Below are 24,182 nucleotides of genomic sequence, written 5' to 3'. Positions count from 1 at the left end.
TGTTAAGGCTAGCTAGCTTGTGCCTATAATGTTATTTGAGAGGGACTTGTTTAACAGCACAAATCAGCTCACCTGGTGTAGTTAAGCTAAGTCAGTTCTTTATGTTCAGATTGCGTTAAAACAAAACTCAGATTGAAGTCTAAAAAGCCTCAGACAGAGCAGTGCCTCTATTAGCATCACATCCCCAGGAAATGTTGGAGACATTGGCTGCAAAGTGTCAATAGCAGAAAGCTGAAACTCCCAAAAAGGCTTAGCTGTAGGAATGCATATAATTTAAGACACTGAAAAATGGGTCAACTGCAGGTTTAACCCAGAGACACTGAAGGATGGTTCAAATGCAGGTTTAACTGAGACAGACTGAAGGATGGGTCAAATGCAGGCTGAACCCAGAGACACTCAAGGATGTAGTAGTGTAGTGGTTCTCAGTTGATCATTACTTATCCAGCCTGATACACGGTGATACAGAATCCCAAACAGGTGTTTTTGACTAAACCAACTAAACCAATAAATGAACAACTCTGAAAAATGAATCTTTCATCTGGTTTAAACAGTTCTGCCTTTTACTGTGATGCCTTTGGGGTGAACGAGTCACCTGTTCACCCAGAATCACACGCTTTGACCAAACTTTATGAGTGGCTCTCACCTTTTTGTGTAAAATCAAACTCCTAAACGGGACCATGAACGCTCAGATTGATCACAGGAAAATGAAAATGTGCTCTTTAAATCCTTTTTTTAGTGGTCAGACACTTTGTTGACAGTGTTTGCTAATGTTCAGGCAGGTGAATGATAAGGGGGATATTTTCATACCAATAAGGGGTCCTTAGGGTCTCCATCACACATCCCCCACCTCAGCACAGACTTTACTTGTTTACTTTCAGCACCTCCAGCTAAAGTCAAAATGACCACAATGTTTATGGAATCAAAGAAACTGGCAAAAGAAACGTTTAACTTGCCGTTTAGTTTTGAATTTAAAAAAACATACACACGTTTTTTTAAGGCAAACAAAGCATAAATAAAGCTGTAACTGTCCTGGTTCTACTGCAGATTTTAATGCTGAAAAACTCCACAGAAGCAATGGACGCGTTTAACTTACAAACAAACTTCAGGAATTCTTCTTATTATTATTATTTCTACACCTTGTTAAATTAACGGAGGAGCACAGTGAGTGAAATGGAGTCACAGTTTATGTTTAGTACAAAGTTTCTGAGTTTGTGAAGGCTCTGGAGGAATGCTGAGGGATTCAGAGGGAAGATGGACTAGGTTCTTGGATCTCAGGTTCTTCAGATGATCCCGGAGCAGAGTAGGAATTCTGAGTGTTCTCCTGGTGGTGTGGTGGTTGTTGTTGAGTTTGGAGTCTTAAAATAAGCTCCTTGATTTCCTCACGTTTCGTCTTCATCCTTTGAGGTGGAAACCAGTCCGATAAGTTCAGAGGCAACGTAAAACTGGGAATGGGATTCTGCAAAAGGGAGAAAGATTTGGTTTAGTCTAGGTTTAGCCACAGTTTAGTCGTCAGTTTAGTCCCACAGCATTCCAAACAGGAAGTGAGCATGGGAACGATTTGGCTCCTTGGACTCGGGCTCCAATTCACTTTCTATGTAAAAAGCGAGTCTCCTCTCTCTGTAACTGCTGCTGTCAGGCTCATCATTCTAACCTTAAAATGTTGGTGTTAACCCACTCTACATTATCCTGGGGTATTTATTTAAATCAAGATATGAAGATTAATATCAGACCAATCAGGTCTCAGGTTTCTTTCTCCAAGGTTGGTACTGCTAGAAATGTTGTCAAACCTGTTGCTAATGCTAAGCGCCAGCCCCCTGCCAAACCAGCAGTTACCTTCAACACCCTCACGTCTGATGGGCTCTTTGGAAACCCAAGTGCAAGTATCATAGCAACCCATATACCTATAATTGCTAGCCTCAACTGGCTTGAGCCAAGCGCTGTGGGTGACTGTGCATTCCCTCAGTCCACATTTTTCTGTGGCGTGTGCTTGTTTGATCTACTCTCTTGACCACATGGACAAGCGACGCAGTGTCAAACAGATCACACTGATGGGGTTGGTTTGTTTTTCTCACCTGAAAGAAGCTCTCCACATACTGCAGCACATAAACTCCACAGTCGCTGAAATTGTCCTGTTGTGGAACTCTGGGACTGGATCCCTTCATCACGTCTTTATTAAAACTCCTCTGAGAGCCACGCCGCACCTCCCACTCCACCTCCAGGTACCTAAAACAAACACATCCGAGAGTCAAACAAAGGCACCTCTCACTCCAACTTCAGGTACCTCAAACAAACACACCTCCCACTCCACCTTCAGGTACCTCAAACAAACACCTCCCACTCCACCTCCAGGTACCTCAAACAAACACACCCGAGATTTAAACAAACGCATCTCCCACTCCACCTTCAGATACCTCAAACAAATGTACCCGAGAGTCAAACAAAGGCCCCTCCCACTCCACCTCCAGCTACCTAAAACAGATGCACCCAAAGAGTTATACAAACACCACTCACTCCACCTCCAGGTATCCAAAACAAACACACTGACGAGTCAAACAAAGGCACTCCACCTCCAGGTACCTAAAACAAACACACCCAAAGAGTTTTACAAACAAACCACCCATTCCACCCCCAGGTACCTTGAAGAGAGACCCCAGAGAATGAATCAAGCGCAGACTCCACCCAAGAGTTAAATTGCAGCTCCAGGTACGTAAAACAAGCACACCCATGCTTACAATATACAACATGTTCCCAACAAACCAGTGACTGTTCTGAAGGTGACTCGCATCAGCTGCCCAAACATGTCAACAGCTGTATTTTCTTTAAAGAGGAGATATTCTGCAAAGTACATTATTGTATCTTTCTCCCATTTTACGTTATTCCCTCATCAAAGACAAGAGATTTTAGATGACATCCATGCATGTTTGAGTATTTTAGCAATCCTCTCCTGGGCCCTATTGGAACTCTCCTTACGATTAGCAGTACAAGTCTGTACAAGGCTCCACCCACACCAATTTTCCCACACAACAACTCTCCATAAATATACAAAAACATGATCTAAAACTGTACACAGCAATTTGACAAACCTGATGTGATGTGCAGTAGTTTCATTAGTGTGATGTAGCTCAGTGTGTTGTGATAGTGGCTCTGAAGGGGAAGGGACTTAGCACAGAGAGCACAGGGTGTTTTGGGTGAATATACTGTAATATACTATACTTTCTAAACAGTAAAATGAAACATTGTGATCTTAAAATTTTATGTGTAAGCGTTTTTAAATAAATAATAGTAATTAATACCCCATACAAGTAAATGCCCCTTCTTTAAAAATATACTAAGACACTAACTTTTAGAATAATATTTTTAGTGTCTAAAAATCTGTAAATGTCAAAGATGCCCCTGTGTAAGTTCAGACAGAGGAGGTGTCCTGAAGTGTGTTTGTGACTCACTCTCGGAGGGTTTTGACGACTGTGGACCGAGCTGGACCTCTGAGCGAGTCCATGATCAGGATACATGGCCTGGAGACAAAAGGAGAGGTTCAGTCCCCCCCGGTTCAGTCCCCCCCGGTTCAGTCCCCCCCGGTTCACTTACTGTTTACAGATGGTTGGTTTTGAGGTTAAAGATGAGCTGTCGTTGGAGGCGTCGTCAGCGAGAGCTCCGTCTTCACTGCACTCGTCCTGAAGAGACACAAATTTTAGAACATCCTCTGCTCCCCTGACCCGCTCCTCTTTATGCATTTGTAGTAGTTTTTAGAAGCACAGACAGGAGCACTGACCTGACAGGAGCTGTGGTCGTCGGAGAAGGCAAATGGGTCAGTGTCTCTGCCTCTGGAGCCGTAGCACACACTGATCCTGTGCAGCTCACCTGGACGACACAAACAGGGTTTTTGAAATGGATTAAATGGCCCATATTACATTGATCTATGTTATACCTGGAGTTGTGTTTTGTTTCATTCACACGTTTGACACACAAACCCTGCATATTTAGGCTGAGCTCTTCTCTCAAACAGAAAACACTCTGTTCCACCTTGTGATGTCATGTGGTAATACAGGAAGTGCTCCACTGTGTTTTTAAACTCCATACACCTTCACTAGAATCATTTGGATGACTTCAGCCCTGGAATTGCCAATCTCTACTGAACTAAAGGTAAAAGGAATTGTTAACTTGAAAACTACCACTTCGTGACATCACAAAGTGGAACAGAGCATTTTGAGCTTTGGCAATATAGACAGACTAATACAGTGTTACTCAAACATGTGTGAATGAAACAAAACAACTCCAGGTTTATGATAAGACAACAGCATTATAACACGACTTAAAGCTCACAAGAGTCAATTTTGCACAATATGACATCTTTAAAAGGGACAAGAAGCTCAGGAGATGTAAAATGTGTTTATTTTATTTATTTATGAACTAACAGTTACAACTTGTGTTCTATGCAATTTATAACTTCACAATGAATTTTCCAATTAAAATGAACAGTTTTTGAGGAAATAGTTAAAAGTTAAAAATTTTGGACAGACTTTATGATAAGTACATTTTCAACCCTCAGCCATAAAGTAATTTTGTGATTGGAGTAGATAACGTGAGATAGTGTCTTGCCCAGAGACACAACAGCAGGTTGGCATCAGGCTTGAACTGCTGAGCCTCTCGTTAAAGGGTGAACACTGGACTCACTGGTGTAGGTTTGCTCTTGGTTGTCTGGGCTCTCTTCGGGTTCCTCTGGCTCCAGGGAGGTGCATGGGGACAGCGGGCGGCAGTGATCCGGAATTGGCTCTTCCGTTTGGGAATCTCCACTCGGATTCTCTCCCTGGAACTGAGGGTTCGGCTCCAGCAGGGGGCGCTCCAGGCCGGGGAAGCAGATCACAGCCAGGTACCAGTGAGCTCTGAGAGACAGAACAAGGACAGAACAAGGACAGAACAAGGTCAGAACAAGGTCAGAACAAGGTCAGAACAAGGTCAGAACCAGGCCAGAACCAGGTCTCTTAAACCCTGCATTCCATATAGGAAGTGAGCATGGCACAATACGGCTCCATCGGCCACACTAACTTAATCCAAATACATAGTCTATGGTCTAAACCAGAACTAAACCAGGTCTAAACTTACGACTCGTTGATGGGGACGAAGATGAAATCCTTTTGGAACAGGTCCACGTGTCGGGTCCAGGTCTTCACACGGTTGTGCTTCTTTTTCTGGAGCCTGAGCAAAGACATAATGAGTCAGACTAAACCAGGGACTAAACCAGGGACTAAACCAGGGACTAAACCAGGGACTAAACCAGGGACTAAACCAGGGACTAAACCAGGGACTAAACCAGGGACTAAACCAGGGACTAAAAACCAAGACTGATCCAGGACTGATCCAGGACTGATCCAGGACTGATCCAGGACTGATCCAGGACTGATCCAGGACTGATCCAGGACTGATCCAGGACTGATCCAGGACTGATCCAGGACTGATCCAGGACTGATCCAGGACTGATCCAGGACTGATCCAGGACTGATCCAGGACTGGGGTGACGTACGGCAGGTTGGAGGGGTCAGGTCCATTCCGTCGTTCTCTCTGATTGAGACGTTTGTAAAAGAACGAGCTGAAGACGTGAATCCTCTGAGCGTCCTCTTTTTTCAACTTCTCCAGAACCAAATATCTGCAACACAAACCGTTACACACAATTTAATGGAGCTACTTCATGGAAAGTAGAAATGGGAAATTAACCTCTCTGTGTCGGATGCCCTCCCTATGTCTCCATCGGGTCTTATTCTGTGTAAAATCTGCTAAACCTGTAGTTTAGACTAGAGATGCACCAACACCAATACTGGTATCAAATATTGGCACTGATATTGGAAAATGAGCTAGATCAGGTATTAGTGTCAACTTTGTTTTAAGGAAATAGCTGCCATTTTCCATCCCTACCAAAGTGTATATAAAGAAGTGGACTAATTGAGTGTGACGTCACCCACAGCATTCAGCTCCAGTCAAGTGAAGCTCATCGAGGCTAGAGCAGTTATAGGGGCCAATTTGGAGCAGACTTCCACATTTGGAATTCCGATCACGAGTATCATAGCAACTAAAGAGCTAGTCTGGAGTGAGGTTGGTAAAGCCCCTTCCCACTTGCTTCGCTAGTTAAGCTGGGAGCGGGCACTTAGAAACACTCGCAATCAAAACTGTTGCCAACGCTAGTGGGAGCGACTTCGGGGAAAGAAGGCGCTTGATTATTAATGTTCATATCTTGATTTACGGACACAATAGAGCAGGTTCATACTAACATTTTAAGACCAAAATAACAAGTCTGACAGCAGCAGTTACAGAGAGAGGGGCCACAGTTTTACAATGTAAAGTGAATTTGAGCCAGAGTCCATGGAGCCGGAAGCGTGCTCATGATCACTTCCTATTTGGAACATGGCAGCTAGCAGGTTAGCTACATCCACTTATATATACAGTCTCTGGTCCCTATATTGGTATCAGTTAATAATGGGTATCGGCAGACACTTAAAGTCAAGTATTGATATGGTAATCACAACTGAAATTGAAATTTGAGATTGTTGATTTCTTCTTAGAAGAAGAGTGAGTGTTTAAGTCTCACTTAAAACAGAAGTCTATGGTAGGTCCATTTTCCTGTTGTAATATTGCTTTATTGTATTTATATTGTTTTTAAAGAGACAGTATTTTGGAGAGACAATAGTGTGGTAAAAGTCTCACTTTAAATAAAAGTCGATGATGACGTCATTGAGGAATTCTCCATCGTTCAGACAGTGCAGGTCTTCATTGGTGACAGTGATGCCCCCTTTGGCCGGAGGAGGGGGGTACACCATGAGTCTGAGAACAACAGTCATTTAAAATGTAAAGATACAAAAAAATTCACATTTTAATTTAAATATCCAAATAAAAACAGGAGTGAGGTTTTGTCATCATCCTGCAAATGTTCTATACAAGTGATGAGAAAATGTACAGAAGAAAATAATGGGAATTTTATTTTCAGATGTTGTAATGTTGTAATGTTGTTATTGTACCATTATTAATGGTCTCATATTACGCAAGATGGACAAGCTTTAAGCCATGTTCTAATGCTGTTGCCTCCTAAAAAAACAGTGTTGTGTTTTGTTTCATTTCCATGTTTGAGCAACCCTTTATTATTAGTCTGTCTACATCTCCAATGCTCAAAATGCTCTGTTCCATCTTGTGATGTCAAGTGGTAGTTTTCAAAGTAATGGCTCCCTTTTACCTTTAGTTCAGTAGAGACTGGCAATTCTAGGGCTGAAATGACCCAAATGATTCTAGTGGAGTTTAAAAACAAAGTGGAGCAGTTACTGTATTACCACATGACATCACAAGGTGGAACAGAGTGCTTTCCCTTTAAGGCTCTGTTTAATATGGGCCCTTTAAATAAAATCTCATACTTGACGATGGGCCCAGTGAATGTGGGCTGTAGCTCTGTCATCTCGTCGTCTGATTCAAAGCTGTTGGGTTTGTGTCTCGTGGACATTCTGGTCCGGACCGGGACTGGACTGGGTTTGGGAGGAGATCGGGCGGGTTTAACCTGGAACACACACACACCCTCACCAGTGAGTAACCGGCTGAGAACAGCCCAACCCCAGCACATTAATAATACAGAGAGTCATAAAACCACTAAAACGCTGACTGGAGTGTTCAAATTATTGTCAGAAGAGATGCCACAGTTTGAGAATTATTCAAGATTAGACTCCATGAATCATGAGAGCATTATTTGACTTCTATGGGGTATTAAAGAGGGGGTATTTGACTTCTATGGGGTATTAACTATAACACATAACATATTTAGATCACTATAACTTTTGTTTTGAAATTGCTATATTCGCCCAAAACAACATATTAAAATGTTTTATAAGTTTTACTTTAGTTTTTGACGCTCTGAGTCTCACCTCCCTTTGCTCTAAGTCACTCCCCCTTCAGAGCGCCATCACAGCACAATCAGCTGCATCCCGCTAATGAAACTACTGCACACCACATCAGGTTTGTCAAGTTGCTATGTACAGTTTTGTATCATGTTTTTTGTATATTTATGGAGAATTGTCATGTGGGAGGCTGGGTGATGTAGGCTTGTGGGCAGAGCCTTGTACAGACTCGTACTGCTTACCATAAGGAGGGTTGAATAGGGCTGGGAGAGATCAGTAAATTACTCAAACATATATGGATGATATCTAAAACCTCTTCAGACATGTTTTTGATGAGGGAACCACATTAAGAAAGCTGCAAACGCTGATTTTGCAGAATACCTCCTCTTTAACATAAAATGATAAAGTTTATAGTTCAGACCTTGTCGTCCTTTCGCTCTGTGGCCTTGTTGTAATTCACCAGTCGCAGATTTGCTTCGTCAAAGGAGATTTTGGCGGGAAAGTCACTGAGATTGTTGTTTTGCCCGATTTCTCCTAAAATGTCCTCCAGGATCACCTGTTGCTCCATGGGAAGGCCATTCTCAAAGATCAACACGATGTACTTTTCATCAGGGTCTGAGTGACACACACAGAGGCAGGGTAAATAAGGCTCAAAACAGTAGCTGCTAGGGCCGGATATCGCCGTGAACACAATCTGACCATAACAAACTGACTTTATGGGAACTATAACAGGTGAGCTGATTTGTGCTGTTAAACAAGTTCTTCTCAAATAACATTACAGTCACAAGCTAGCTAGCATTAGCCAACAGTTTTTCAATTAGTCACTGTTACGTTTGTGACAGTCCTAAACAGGACTATGAACACTCATGTTGCTCAAATGCTCCTGAAAATGTGTTGTTTAAATATATTTAATATTTTTTCTTGAGTTCTCAGACAATCTAAATTTCTAGCTGTGTTTGCCAATGTGTGCATTGTTAGCCAAAGGAAAATATAAAATCTCTCAACTGGGCAAAACTAACACACCAGGTTGTTTACAGTTTCTGTTTGTTGGCTAGGTTTATTGTGCTACCCAAGTGTGCACTGTCCTACTTAGCATAGTCATTCAAGCCCCTAATGAGTTATTTCACACCTATTGGCATCCTGGCTAACCCTATTTTTTTCTTTTGTTTTGGCCTGAGGATGCAGTTATAGATGGGGGATAGATGACATCTAAAGCCCCCATTCCTGTTTAAGGAAGGAATGTCTTTCCTAACAAAAAACTGCTTTAACTCCCCTCTCAAATCATTTCTTTTCTCTTGAAGATAGTGAGGTACAGATCTCAGCCAAAGAGTGCTTAGTGTTTTTGAGATGGAGATGAACAGCAGACTGTGGTCCTGAGGAGCTCTCACGACAGTGTTGGTTCATTTTCTTATGGAGTAGCTGTTTAGTTTCTCCGGTGTAACACTCACTGCACTCTTCACTACACTGAATGGAGTAGACCAGTTTCTATCTGTCATTAAGTTACAAACACTTTGGGCCTGGACGACTGAGGGATTACACAGATAATGTCACCATTGTAACTACTTAAAATTCCCATAGAGAAATGTTCAGCAATGATGTCACTTCCGGGTCCAAATAGAAAAATTCACAGCTGATTTTTTTTTTCCTTATTCATCAAACAACCAAATTCTGGGCCCTTCATACAAATCATCATGGTGGGACCTCACTCTATGTCACTTCTTGCCTCAATGTCATACCCTTTCTGTTCATTATAACCACAGATCCATGCTTATAAACTTGTTAGTTTTGAACAAGTGCAGTCTCGGTTTAACCCGAGATGTGAAAAGAAAGGAAACCGTAACATGTTCAATGTTTTCAAATTGGCTGATGGACCCAGAAGTGACATTATACTTAACTCTATAGAGGTTATGCAGTGACATCATTTTATTTGAAAAAATGCTCAACATTCTGACTGACACTGAGCCAGAACTATGAGCAGCTCAACAGACACATTAATTATTTCCTCAACACAGACTTATGTGCTTTAAGAACAGAAAAGTTCAGTTCATCTGAGTCTGATCCAAAGTGTTTATCAGTCAGAAATGTGAGTGTCTGCAGCTCCCTGTGGTTTATCTCTTCTCTGCTTTTATTCTGGTCACTTGAGTTTCTTGTTTTAGAGTCAGATACAAACTCAATATTTATCAGTTGTCGACTGTTCTTAAACTGTAGCAGCTCTGTCACATTTTAGATTCAGTGTTTGGAACTTTTACAGGAGAAAATGGCATTACTGCATTATAAAAATTCAAGATATTGTGATCTCATCTGCATAACCTCATAGACATCCATGCAGCACCCCAGCGTGATGACACTAAAAGTATCACTATAGATAAACGATATGTTTTAATGTTTTTATGTGTTTTTTCCCTCACGTGTGGAGGAGCAGTCGATCCAGTCTCCGCCCAGTCCTCGGCTCATCTGCAGCTGCTCCCTAAGACGTGAACATTCCTGTTCCGAGCTTTGGAAAAACAACACAGGAAGTTTGCGAACGCTGCACCACTCACAGCTGACCAGCTCAGAGGCGCGAAAGACCACGGACTCAGCCTGACCCTCAGGACCTAAAGGAGAGAGAGGGAGAGGGGAAAGTGTTGAATAAATCATGATTAAATAAAACAAACTTAATGGATTGGTACCTGATTTTTCCCATGTTTTTGAGCAAAATGTGTCCTGCCTCAGTACAGATATATTGTACAGCCATCTCTTAAGTTCAAAATCAGTCTGTATGTACTGTCTGAATATAATTATATAGCATTTCATTGTTCCAGGAATCAGGAAGCATGCTAGTGTTGTTAGCTTTACTGTGACAGAAAAACTCTGGACTCAGAGATGTGAAAAGTGCTTAGAAACTCATCATGGTGAATAATTAGGACACTCTGAATGCATAAGATAAGTGAGGAATAACTTTGGGCTACTGCAAACCATTTAAAATTAACTAGTTCTGTTTAGCAGGTAAAAATCAGGTACTATGATGACTGAATACATTTTTGTGGGCCTAAACCAGGACCAAACATGAGCTGAACTACGAATAAACCAGTATTAAACCAGGACTAACACAGAAGACTACAGTCCTGATAGTCTCTTCTTTGTCCTGTGTGTGTACTAAGGGCTCTCACTGCATCTCAGCCCTAGTTATGTGTGTCATCACAGGTATAATACGCCTTACAACAGAAGCATAGGCAGACTGGACTGGACTAGGCTTGAGTGGACAACACTATCACAGTGTGTTGAGGGTTCATGTCTCCGGGTCGTGGGTCCTGTTCTGATGTAAATAAATTTCTCCTTTCTCTGATGGAACTCCAGCCTCATGTCTCTTCTCTCTTGGACTACTACAGTTTATTGTACAACAAGGACAAAACCCGGACCTCACCTTCTGTGTCGAGTTGGATGTGTTCTGTGGTGAACTGTAAAGAACAGTACAGAAGATAACACATTATAAATACAGTTTTACTCTTTTGTCAGTAAGTTATATTCACTCCACTCTGTAGAGGGGGCTCTAGAATAAAACAGTTTTATAGTTAGTTTATATCATAATAAACATTACTGAAACTCTCGTCACAAGAATAGTTTCTGATGCTCTGTAAAACCTTTCACTGTGACTTTAAAACACCTGTAATTAACCTGCTTGCACTGATGCTTTTGCACTGTTCTGTTACATTGTATATTTTGTATTTGTATTAAAAAAAATTAAAATTAAAATTAATGCCTGTCCCTATTTTATTGTATTACAGTTTATATTATTATTCTGTGTTTGATGTTGCACCATAATGCAGAAGCAACTTCAGTTTTGCAATAAAACTTATTCTGAGCCCAGGAGTCTACAGTGGGTGACATTTATACATCACTTATACCCTGCAATCTGCACTATTCTAGTGTTTGGGTGAATAAACATGAAATGAATTTTACTCTAGAGTCTATAGACTTATAGGCTGATGTAGACTCAACAAAGTGTTTATATTAGTCATAAGATAAAATTGCTCTTAAACCCTATCTATATAGTATATATAGTAGTCTACACAAGTGTTTAGTGAGTGACGCACCACCACAGGTTTGCGGACCAGTCTCCGCAGTGTTCCAATCCGGATGCTGCGACATTCCAGGATGATGCTGGAACATTTGGAGGGAAGTTTGGGTTTCTTCTGACGTGGAGGCTCAGGTGGGGTTTTCCCAAACTGAAGAAACAAACATTTGTTATTATTACGTTTGCTTTAAATATACAACTATTGTAATTAGGTTAGCCATTTAGATTTAAAGTCAAGATTCTACTGTGTATTTTTAATGCATTCAGGAAACAAATGGGACTAAAGCAGGAATAAACCAGGGGGGCAAAATGTATAAAAAATATTTCTACAAGATGATAATCTAATAGTGTAGCTACATCTGCCCTGGGGTGGACTAACAGAGAACTGGCCATTCATCTCTGCAACATCAGCCCCTCCGACCTCCACCACATTCATATTGCATATAACAAATACAGTTCCTTAAATGATTTTCTTTAGTTAAGACTTTGGGGACACAGACAGGTCAAGTTTATGAAATTTAAAACTAGATAAAAGGTAAACCTTTTCAAATGAAATTTAACTTTTAAATTTCTCTAAGCCATGTTATAATGCTCTTAGCTCCTCAAAAATATACCCGGAGTTGTGTTTTGTTTCATTCACACATGTTTGAGTAACTCTATTATTAGCCTACATCTCCAAAGCTCAGTGTGCTCCGTTCCACCTTGTGATGTCATGAAGAGGTAGTTTTCAAGTTAACAGCTCCTTTTACCTTCATTTCAGTAGTGGATTGGCAATTCCGGGTCTGAAATCATCTAAATGGTTCTAGTGAAGGTATATGGAGATTTGTTTGTTTTTTTTTATTTATTTATTTGAAGGACAGTGTGCAAATGCATTAAAAAGATGGCTGCACCAGATTTAGCAAAATGCTAATTTCCATCTGTAGTCCTTTGTCACAAACATTAAAAAACAATTTACATATGAAAAGTGCAATACAAAAGATAATATACAAATGTGCAAAATTTTCTATACATAGTGCAAACTACAAGTTATTAAAGTGCAGGACATAAACAACAAATATCAGCATAAATACAGTGTAGTCGCTATCAGATGATACCCACGAGGGTAGCATCTGATAGCGCTGTACCTTACTGGTATTGTGAATGTAAACAAGACAGTAATATGACACTAAAACAGTTTAAAAACACAGTGGACTGTTTTCAGTTGAACAGAAGAACTAAGACTAAATCTGCAGGGTTTGTGTGTTAAACATGTGTGAATGAAACGAAACAACTCTAGCTCTGTTTGTGACGAGGAGGTTAAGGCTCTGGCAACACAGATTCAGTTGTGATTTTCCCTTTTATAAAAGGTATGAACCCGATTAGATGCTGTACCTGGTCCTTCATGCGTGCTCTCCGGGGGATACTGATCTTCATGTTGACGTCCTCGAAGAAGTCTGCTCCTAGCTCCTCCTGCTCTACCGCGTTCTTCACCGCTGCCTCCACTTTTCCACCAGAGGGCGCTGGCGAGGAGTGAGCGGAGTCTGCAGGACGCGGGGAGATGTTATCAAGACGAGAGCTCCCTGTGCTCGCATTATCTGCTTCATCTTCTTCATCATCATCACTCGAGAGGACAACTGAGGAGCAGAGGAGAGGGATTTAGGAGCAGAAGATAAGGTCAGATGAGGAGCAGAGGAGCAGAAGGAGAGGAGGAGTAGAGGATCAGAGGAGGGGCAGAGGAGCAGGAGAGGGTCAGAGGAGAAAAGAGGGTCAGAGGAGGAGCAGATGAGAGGGCCAGAGGAGCAGAGGAGCAGAGTCAGACTGTCAGAGGATGCAAAGGAAGACGGTCTGATGATGCAAAGGAAGAGGGTCAGAGGATGCAGAGGAGAGGGATTGAGGATGTCCAGGTGGTACAGAAGATGCTCAACTAACTTGGGTCACTGATCTCGCTGGCCCTCTTGGTTCCGTTGTTCTGGGTTTTCGTGACTCTCATCGGGAGAGTGGACACAGGTCTGTAGAAGCCTTGGACTGGCTGTAGACCCTGGAGCAGTTCGGGCTGAGTCCGGGTCTGGACCTGGGTGGGGTTAAGTCTGATGGGTGGGCGTGGCGTGGGCGTGGAGGAGGCGGGGCCAATGGATCCACAGTTTGTGCATTTCTCTGATTGTTCTTTGGGTTTTTTACAGTTCAAACAGATCAGTGGGTACGGAGATGGCCATGACTGGACCAACTGTGGACACAACAGAGAGGAACATTTAGATTTTGCCGTCACCGGTACACGCCCACTGCTCTCTACCTCGTTCTCCAGTTTTATTTTCTCAAGCATAGGATTCAGCAACGTTGCATAATAATTTTGGTATAAATGTAAAAAAAATCTGGTGCTCTCTACGGTAATCTGTATCTATCCTCAAATGGTGCTGTCAGTATGATATGTCAGACTGACCTCCGGTGGTGAAGAAAAGGTACGACAGTCCTGCCTCCTCTGAACTATTCGACGCTTCACGTTCAAACACTCGTCCTCTGTGGAAAAAAAATGGAACATCAAATATGGTTCAGAGACACTTGACACAGACACAGTTGAAACCAGAGACACAGAGACAGTTGAAACCAGAGACACAGAGACAGTTGAAACCAGAGACACAGAGACAGTTGAAACCAGAGACAGTTGAAACCAGAGACACAGAGACAGTTGAAACCAGAGACACAGAGACAGTTGAAACCAGAGACACAGAGACAGTTGAAACCAGAGACACAGAGACAGTTGAAACCAGAGACAGTTGAAACCAGAGACAGTTGAAACCAGAGACAGTTGAAACCAGAGACAGTTGAAACCAGAGACAGTTGAAACCAGAGACAGTTGAAACCAGAGACAGTTGAAACCAGAGACAGTTGAAACCAGAGACAGTTGAAACCAGAGACAGTTGAAACCAGAGACAGTTGAAACCAGAGACAGTTGAAACCAGAGACAGTTGAAACCAGAGACACAGAGACAGTTAAAACCAGAGACACAGAAACAGTTAAAACCAGAGACACAGAAACAGTTAAAACCAGAGACACAGAAACAGTTAAAACCAGAGACACAGAGACAGTTAAAACCAGAGACACATAAACAGTTAAAACCAGAGACACAGAAACAGTTAAAACCAGAGACACAGAGACAGTTAAAACCAGAGACACAGAGACAGTTGGAACCAGAGACACAGAGACAGTTGGAACCAGAGACACAGAGACAGTTGGAACCAGAGACACAGAGACAGTTGGAACCAGAGACACAGAGACAGTTGGAACCAGAGACACAGAGACAGTTGGAACCAGAGACACAGAGACAGTTGGAACCACAGACACAGAGACAGTTGGAACCAGAGACACAGAGACAGTTGAAACCAGAGACAGTTTAAACCAGAGACACAAGGACAGTTTAAACCAGTGTTTCTCAGCCTTTTTTACCAGTGAACATGGTGGTGACCCTGACATCCTTTTACTATTTGAGAAGCTACAGTATCTTATCAGAAAAAATATTATTATTCTGGTTAATACAGATATTATAGAAAAATTATGATTAGAAAATACTTCATAAAAGCAAGTAAGATGCTCAATACTGACTCAGATACCACGATGATGATAAAAAACACTCTTTCTTTAAACACTGTATTGTGATTTTCCATGTTAAATGTTGGTATTTTGAGGGATTAGGATATAAGACACATTGACATAGAACACAGTGTGCAATGGATTCATAGTGGTCCATGGGTGTATACTAGTCTATGTTTCTTATACTTGTGAAACATACAGAGACATGTTATTATAAACATATTCATGAAAGGTTCATTTCTGTCCTGTCAATGAGACATTTTATCGATACATGCAAAAAATGATCTAGTATCGATACAGTATATAGTATCGATACTAGATCATTATATACAAATCAGATACTCATATATATATATATATATATATATATATATATATATATATATATATATATATATATATAGTATCTGATTTGTGATACTTCTGACAGCACTAAGAGATACAGAGACCGTTTAAAATGACGTAAAACTGACTCTTGTGTGCTTTAAGTAATATTATAATGCTGTTACCGCTTCAAAAACATACTGAAGTTGTGTTTTGTTTCATTCACACGTTTGAGTTATCTTGCATTATTAGTCTGTCTACATCTCCAAAGCTCAAAATGCTCTGTTCCACTTTATGATGTCATGAAGTGGTAGTTTCAAGTTAACAGCTCCTTTTACTTTTTGTGCAGTAGAGATGGGCAATTCCAGGGCGTAAATGATCCAAATGCTTCTAGTTAAGGAGTTAAAAAACACAGTGGAGCATTTCCTGCATTACCACATGACATCAGAAGGTGGAACAGAGTGTTTTCATTGTAATAGAAGAACTCTATTTACCGCAAATTTCGTGCTATTGACTGCTTTAATATAATCAGCACCAGCTAAATTTTAAAAGAAAATTAATTTTGTATATATATAAGCCGCACTTGAATATAAGCTGCATGTTAAAAATATGTTGTAACATGAGATATTTACACAGACAATATACAGAGTTTTAATTTAAGACACGCTTTTTTCCAAATTGTGCCTGAAAATGTGCACCAACACGGGATGAACATACGTGCATGTTTAGAAAATAAAACATCACCAACACGGGCCTTTTCCTTTTTACCTTGAATAAGTTCTGTCTGCAACGTCGCATCTTTGATTTATTAATGCCAGACTCACGAGCAATGTCTCCATTTTCTTCTTTGATGGCAAACTTACGTGCAGTGGCTCTATTTCCTTCTTTGCTGGACAGATCCATTGCTTTTATTTTAAAAGCTGCATCATCTGCATTTCTTCGTGTGTTTTCCATAATGAGGATGTGTGCATGATGTGCGAAATGACACATCAAGAAAAACTATTGTATTATTCAGTGCATAATCTTTCTCCACAGCTGTCTCATTGTTGTATTCATTGCTACAGAGTGCCCCCCGGTGGCCGTCAGCTAGTAAAAATCCATAAATTAGCCGCACCGTTGTATAAGCCGCAGGGTTCAAAGAATGGGGAAAAAAGTAGCAGCTTATAGTCCGAAATTTACAGAAAATATATGTATGTCTTAAACACACGTGAATGAAACAAAACACAACTCCAGGTATGTTTGTGATGAGGAAACATAGACTAGAGAATAGAGGAATATGGATCTTTAAACCACAGACAGTGAGACAAATGAGAAACGTACCTGAGACGTCTGGACAGGTGAGCACGATACTGTCCATTTCCACTGGGGGCTGCGTCGGAGGAAAGTCCCTTTAACACAAGACATGTTTATCACTTATATGAAAAGACCTCCTTCAAATACAGACACCAAACTTAAGGTGAGAAGGGCCACACAGGTCCACAGAGAGCACACACAGAGCACAGTCCACACAGCTGGACTGTGCTACAGATCTGAGCCTGGATCTGGTCGGGAGTATCAACCCGGAGGGAGCACTTATGGGTTTTTCTGTGATCAAATAGTAGTATTGATAATAATAAACTTTTACAGGCTTGGTGAAGTCTCTCAAAGCACTACACAGTCATTTTCATTCTCTCTACACTCAGGGGTGGTAAGATGCAACTGTAGTCATAGCTGCCTTGGGGCAGACTGCAGCATCATGTTCACACACTGAGCCACTGATGGCTTCATTTGCAGTTTGTATAAATTGCAGTTTGATGGGCACAAAGCAAAATGAAAAAAGAAAGCAAAAATACACTAAATCACACACATCTAATTACTAGTTGTGTTGACACTTTTATGGGTGATGGAGGACGTATCTCACGTATCTCACCGTGCCAGAGGTCTGCGTACATGGGAGGGCATCTGGGCATGCTGAAAGTGGCGTCCCTGGACAACAATGCCCTGAGACGGAGCAGGGCTTATGATCACAAAGTTGGTTCTGTTTGGCATCGGAGAGTCTCTGAAACATGACATACATGTAGATATAATACACTGGTACACTGATGCGCAGTTGTAAATGTGAATGTAGCAAATTGAGTTTGAATATAACGTTTTCTCTATTCACTTTTTCTACTCCTTGGACTGTTGATAGTTTGAAAGTCAAATTTTCAGTGAATGAAATTTTTTGTTTTATTTGTTGTTGGCTTGTTAAAAAAGATTTACCAGTACTTTAAAAAGGAACTTGAAAGGCTACAGAGAGTAATAATACATTTTATTTATTTAAATATGAAATAAATACTACTGATGTATCCTTTATTTCTCATATGTTTGTAAGCAAAACTAAACTTCATATGAAATGGTTAAACATTAGATATCAGGTGCAGTCAATTCTCCAAAAAATAGTGAGTTTGGTCCGTGAATTTGTTTTTTTATTTTGGCCCACTGTGAATTTGAGTTTGACACCCCTGGTTTACAGAGTGACAGAGCTGATGAATTTAAAGGTCCTATATGATGCAAAATGGACTCTTGTGAGCTTTAAGTTATGTTACCTCATCAAAAAAATACCTGGAGTTATGTTTTGTTTCAGTCACACATGTTTGATAATGTAGACAGACTAATAATAAAGGGTTACTCAAAGCTCAAAATGCTCTGTTTGTGATAACTTTAAAACAACTGCTGCATGACAACAGCTCCTTTTACATTTAGTTCAGTAGAGACAAGCAATTCCAGGGCTGACATTATCCAAATGAATGAAAACATATGGAGCACTTCCTGTATTACCACATGGCATCACAAGGGGGAACAGAGTTTTCAGTTTGACAGCCTGAATATGCAGGATTCCTGTGTTAAACATGTGTAAATGAATCAAAACACAATTCCAGGTCTGTTTATGATGAGGAAACTACATGATAACAGATCAGAGAATAGTGTAATATGGGCCTTTAAGCACAGAATGATAGTAAAACATCTCACATGTGCTTCTTAGGGGCCAGTCTGTGCAGAGACCGGCCACTGTTTGAACGGTTCTCGTAGGTTCTGACGGAGTCTGAAGGAGCAAGGAGCCGTGCTGGAAGAGGCTGGAGAGAGGGGGAGGGAGATGCTAAAACACTTCTTTTTCTGGTTAATACAGATATTACAGAAAAATAATGATTAGAAAATACTTCAAAGAAGCAAGTAAGATGCTCAATGCTGACTCAGATACCACGATGACGATAAAAAATCTTTCTTTAGACAATATACTGCGATTTTCCACATTAAATGTTGTACTTTGTTTTCCATTCCCATGTGTGTTATATGTGTGTAATCCCTGAGTGTGCAGTAGGTTCATAGTGGTCCATGTGTGTATACTAGTCTATGTGTCTTATACAGAGACACATCATTATAAACATATTCAGGAAAGGTTTATTTCTGTCCTGTCAGTGGGACTTTTTGGTATCAATACCTGTGAAAAATGACTATCTAGTTTCCATATTAGTTTTATTATCAACTGGTATCTGATTTTCGATGCTTCTGACAACCCTAGTAATACCCTAGTGTTCATTTGTCTTGCTGTTGTGTCTGATGTGCTATGAACTTTGTCAGAGCCCATTAAACCCAACCCTAACTTCACAGACTAATGGTTGAGTTTTGTAAAAATAATAGATTTTCTCTAATATGATAGAAAATCTGTAGTACCTTGCTCTCCTCAAGGGGCGTGGCCTGCTGCCTGTCACTCTGCTCCATTCTCACGCCACTACAACTGAAAGTACACAAAAAAAGTTTATACAATCTAATAGACACAATAGAACAGTGTATACAAGTGTAGAATGTGATGTCATTCTCTCAGACACAGTTCTATTGATTACACTGGACTTTACCATGAAATATACAAAAGGCAAATTCACAAATGTTGAACCTGATATTTTTTTCTATTAGACACTAGAGCCAAGAACTCACTGTATTACAACAACACATCTGAGTTTGAACAAGATTCACTTTATCTGTTCCATCTGAGTTAAATATGACTGGACTATAGATGTGGTGGTATCATCTGAAACAATAAGGACACACTCTGTAACACACACAAATATCAAACATTTCACTCAAGTCCTTCATTCAAGTCAAGTACTAAAACTCCTCCTCAGATTTACCAAACTCAAAAGGTGTGACAAAAACCTGATGTCAAATGTCTAGAATAAATCAAAAACATACTGATCCTTCACCTGCCCCGCTCTACGGGCCCCGGTCTACGGGCCCCGGTCTACGGGCCCCGGTCTACGGGCCCCGGTCTACGGGCCCCGGTCTACGGGCCCCGGTCTACGGGCCCCTGCTCTATGGGCCCTTGCTCTATGGGCCCCTGCTCTACGGGCCCCTGCTCTACGGGCCCCTGCTCTACGGGCCCCTGCTCTACGGGCCCCTGGTCCAGTCCTGGTTCTTACTTGTGCTCCTTGTCCTCCTCACTGTCTTCACTGAGAGAGAAGCTCCAGTCTTTGAACTGTTTAAATCCTCCATCTCTCCTGCTCTCCGCCCGCTCCAGCCCTAAAGACACAACACTGTTACAGCGCCACCTACAGACCACCACACAGCGGCAGAGTGGTTAGCCCCATGTCTGAGACCAGCAGAGCGGTTAGCCATCTCTCCTCACAGTTAAGCAGGTTCTGATCCAGGACCACACAGGGTCTGTCTGTGTGGAGTTTACATGTTCTGCCTGTGTGTTCAACCTAAAACATACACAATAATCCCCCAGATAGGTACTCCTGACCAGGATCTGATCCACTGCTCCTAGCAGGTTTAACGCAGACACACTAAAGGATGGGTCAAATGCAGGTTTAACCCAGAAGCACTGAAAACTGGGCTAAATGCAGGTTTAATCCAGACACACTGTAGGATGGGTCAAATGCAGAGGACACAGTAAAGTAAATAAAGTCTGAACCCTGGGAGTAACCTCAGTCGACAATTTAAAAATGTGCCATTAGTCACGTCTTGTTTAAAGCTGTCATTGGTGCAGACACAGCAAAACAGTGCTGTTTGGTTGATTTTTAAGCCAGATGCCTTTCCTGACACAACTAACCACAACACACTGAGTGGAGAGAGCAAAGTGTAAGTGTCCTGCTTAAGGACACAACAACCTGTGCTCAGACATCCTGTTGTAATCAACATTCAAGAAGAACAGACTAAAAAACAAACCACACAATGCACTGTGCCTGTTTCACTGTCTCCATCCAGAACCACTGTGACAAAACTTTACACAGATGAGTGGCTCTGGAGCCGTGTCTTGTCTCCTCGATTCCAGAGGGCATGACTGACAGGTGAATTAACCAATCAGAGAGAAGCATGCTTAGATCGGGTAAAAACAAACATGGGGGCTTTAGGGTTATGGTTATTGTGAAAAAAAAATTAACCCAGAAGCGTGTGAAACAGCAGATTTGTGCAGAATCAAATGAAGCACAAACTGTTATATACATCATGTAAAAGAAGTGACAGATTTATCTCAGGTTTGTCACGCTCTATGGTCCGACTCCAAACGCTTCTGGATTCAAACAGTATGTAGAAGGGATGGGCTGCTCAGGAAAGGAAAATGTGTCCTCTGTATTCCTTCAGCGTCTCTGGGTTAAACCTACATTTGACCCATTGTTCACCGTCTCTGGGATAAACTTACATTTGACCCATCCTTCAGTGTGTCTGGGTTAAACCTACATTTGACCCATCCTTCAGTGTCTCTGGGTTAAACCTACATTTGACCCATCCTTCAGTGTCTCTGGGTTAAACCTACATTTGACCTATCCTTCAGTGTCTCTGGGTTAAACCTACATTTGACCTATCCTTCAGTGTCTCTGGTTAAACATGTCAGGAGCAGTGGACCAGACCTGAGCCAGGATCCAGATGAAACCAGACCACTCAGAGACAAGGCGAACATACAAACGACAGAGGGACAGTCAAATAACTGATCCACTCGATAACAAACTAATGATTAACCATTTAAAAGTGCAGAAGCCTGTGTCTGCAGCACATTCCTGAGCTCCTCACTGCTCCTGTCAGCTCCTCACTGCTCCTGTCAGCTCCTCACTGCTCCTGTCAGCTCCTCACTGCTCCTGTCAGCTCCTCACTGCTCCTGTCAGCTCCTCACTAGTGTTGTCACAATACTAACATTTCTGAAGTCACTGAATACTGATTTAAAAAACAAACAAAAACAAAATAGTCTTTCTTTAGACAATATACTCTGATTTTCCACATTAAATGGTAGTAAATGTGTCTCATACTTCAGTTAAAAGTCGTTCTAAACATATTCAGGAAAGGTTCATATCTGTCCTGTCAATGGGACCTTTTATAATAGCGAAAAATGAGTATCTACTTTCGATACTTGCTTTAGTATCGATTAGTTTTGATACTTTTGACAACCATGCTCCGGTTTGCTCCTCACTGCTCCTCTGCTGACATGTGCAAAACAGCGGCAAAAAAAAGGACTAAACAGCGAGAAAACACGGGCATATCAGCACAGATATGATGCACCCCTGAATGCTACGAGAGTCCAATTCAGATATTGTAAAAAACATTCAAATCCCGTTAAAATTCCACAGATATTTAATGTAACTATTCTCAGCTGGTTAATTATGGTTACATTTAGAAAGACAATGGGGCGAAAATGTGGCCAATATTACATGTTTTTTCACAAATCCCTGGTGTTCGCTGATGGTTAGTCTTGTGTTTAGCCAGGACGTGTCAAATCTGACCGTTACACCTGAAATCCAACAAGAAAACATGAAAAAGCATTGTTTACACGCTCAGCTGAGGGGCTAACACTGTTAGCCTCCGAGCTCACAATATTGACGCTAAAATGATTCAAATTAGACTCTGTGTGGTTCATGTGGGGGTTATGGACACGTTTGGGTCTTTAGTTTAGTTATATTACATTATTATAGTGATTTAAGCCCAGGGGGAGCCGTGCGAGGCCGTTTTCTCGAGCTAAAATCGCTCGGTTAGCGGCGGGGCTAAACGGTGCGTGTAGCGGTGGTTTAGCCCCAAAAAGAGCTCCGCGTTTGGGGATTGTTTACACCGACCCCCGGGAGACTGCGAGCCACCGCGGAGTGCACGGCCCCCGGCTGCAGGAGGGGGCTGTCACCGCTTACCTTCGATGAAAAGGCTTCTGTTTTGGGCCATGATCAGTCCATGAGCCCACTGTTTGAGAGCGGTGCGGAGCTCAGCGCTGTGTGTAAAGCTAACGGCAGTGACGGCGCGGCGGAAGTGCAGATAGCCTTCAAAATAAACACTTCCACCGCTCTGTCAGTACAAGGATTTCAAAATAAGATACAATAAAACATTAGGCTCGTTTTTACATAAGAAAAACTATTTTATGTCTGAACAGGCGAGTCACCGCGGTGTATTAAAGTAAAGTTCAAAGTAAAGTCATGTTTAAATAAATTTTGGGTCAAGTGTGTAGTAGCATTGCTTTCCCACTAGAGCACGCTGTATGCACATTTTTATGTGGTAAATCTTTTATATGACGTTATAAGATTTTTAGTTTTTATGCATAATATATATTAACAATTAAAATAAGACAAAACAAATAAAATTGCATACATATACAAAATAAATACAATACAAAACATATTGGTTATTTAATACAAAGCAATCCTTTAATATCACACTCACAGAATTCATATTTTATTCCAGGGATCCAGTCTTTTTATTTTTATTTATTTATTTATTTTTTTTATGTTTTTTTCTGTTTTGATAATAAAATCGGGCTAGACACTGAAACATCTCAATCATAACCCAAACCCGGGTTTGAACCAGGTCTAATCCAGCAGCCCAGGTCTAAACCAGAACTAAACCAGATCTAATGCATGACTGATGCCAGGTCTAATCAAGGATTCAACCAGGTCCAACCCATAAACCAGGATCAATCCAGACAGCCCACTGTGAAGAGAGAAGTCACCAGTGTCTCTGAGGACTCTTACAGCTATTGTTTTTCTTAAGGACTGAACCAAGATTAAACCAGGACAAAACCAAGTCTAAACCTGGACTATCCCAGGTCTAAACTAGGACTAAACTAGTTCTAAACCAGGTCTAAACCACGACTAAACCAGGTCTACCCCAGTCTAGCAGTGTTGGCTTGGATATGCTCAGCTGCTGTCTGTGGTGAGAGCATGTTTAATTTTAGCTCTGTGTTCATGAGGCTTCTCTGTGATACAAAAGGATTGAACTCGACCAGACTAACCCAGAACCTGACTGGACTAACCCAGAACTTGACCGGACTCCTCCAGACCTTGACTGGACTAACCCAGAAATTGACTGGACTCGCCCAAACCCGAGCAGACAAAACCAGAACCCAAATGTGGGTCTGACAGGAGCAGGCTGGACTATTATTGTCTGTTTAA

The 24,182-nt window shown here is 41.4% G+C and overlaps 1 protein-coding gene across 2 annotated transcripts; it reads right to left on the bottom strand.

The window, feature by feature from the left end:
• Window positions 1-939: 939 nt before the first annotated feature.
• Window positions 940-23,043, bottom strand: senp6a (SUMO specific peptidase 6a). Of its 2 annotated transcripts, XM_055232431.1 has the most exons (23): window positions 22,932-23,043; window positions 20,244-20,343; window positions 19,501-19,564; window positions 18,799-18,902; window positions 17,717-17,845; window positions 17,128-17,195; window positions 14,336-14,412; window positions 13,828-14,122; window positions 13,291-13,532; window positions 11,939-12,070; window positions 11,269-11,302; window positions 10,274-10,459; window positions 8,287-8,480; window positions 7,392-7,531; window positions 6,694-6,810; window positions 5,519-5,641; window positions 5,101-5,193; window positions 4,672-4,880; window positions 3,770-3,858; window positions 3,586-3,671; window positions 3,444-3,512; window positions 2,073-2,223; window positions 940-1,456 (listed from the first exon to the last, which is right to left on the bottom strand). In XM_055232431.1, exons 1-23 carry the CDS (start codon window positions 22,960-22,962, stop codon window positions 1,241-1,243), a joined length of 2,949 nt encoding a protein of 982 aa, XP_055088406.1. In that variant the 5' UTR covers window positions 22,963-23,043; the 3' UTR covers window positions 940-1,240. The 2 variants fall into 2 exon arrangements, with proteins under 2 accessions (XP_055088406.1, XP_055088408.1); XM_055232433.1 differs by lacking the exon at window positions 20,244-20,343 and having other exon boundaries at window positions 22,932-23,016.
• Window positions 23,044-24,182: the final 1,139 nt, after the last annotated feature.

This window comes from Periophthalmus magnuspinnatus, chromosome 24 (assembly GCF_009829125.3).
Source record: "Periophthalmus magnuspinnatus isolate fPerMag1 chromosome 24, fPerMag1.2.pri, whole genome shotgun sequence".
NCBI lineage: Eukaryota > Metazoa > Chordata > Actinopteri > Gobiiformes > Gobiidae > Periophthalmus > Periophthalmus magnuspinnatus.
Note: the sequence above shows the minus strand (reverse complement) of the source record. Positions and strands in the feature narration are given on the sequence as shown.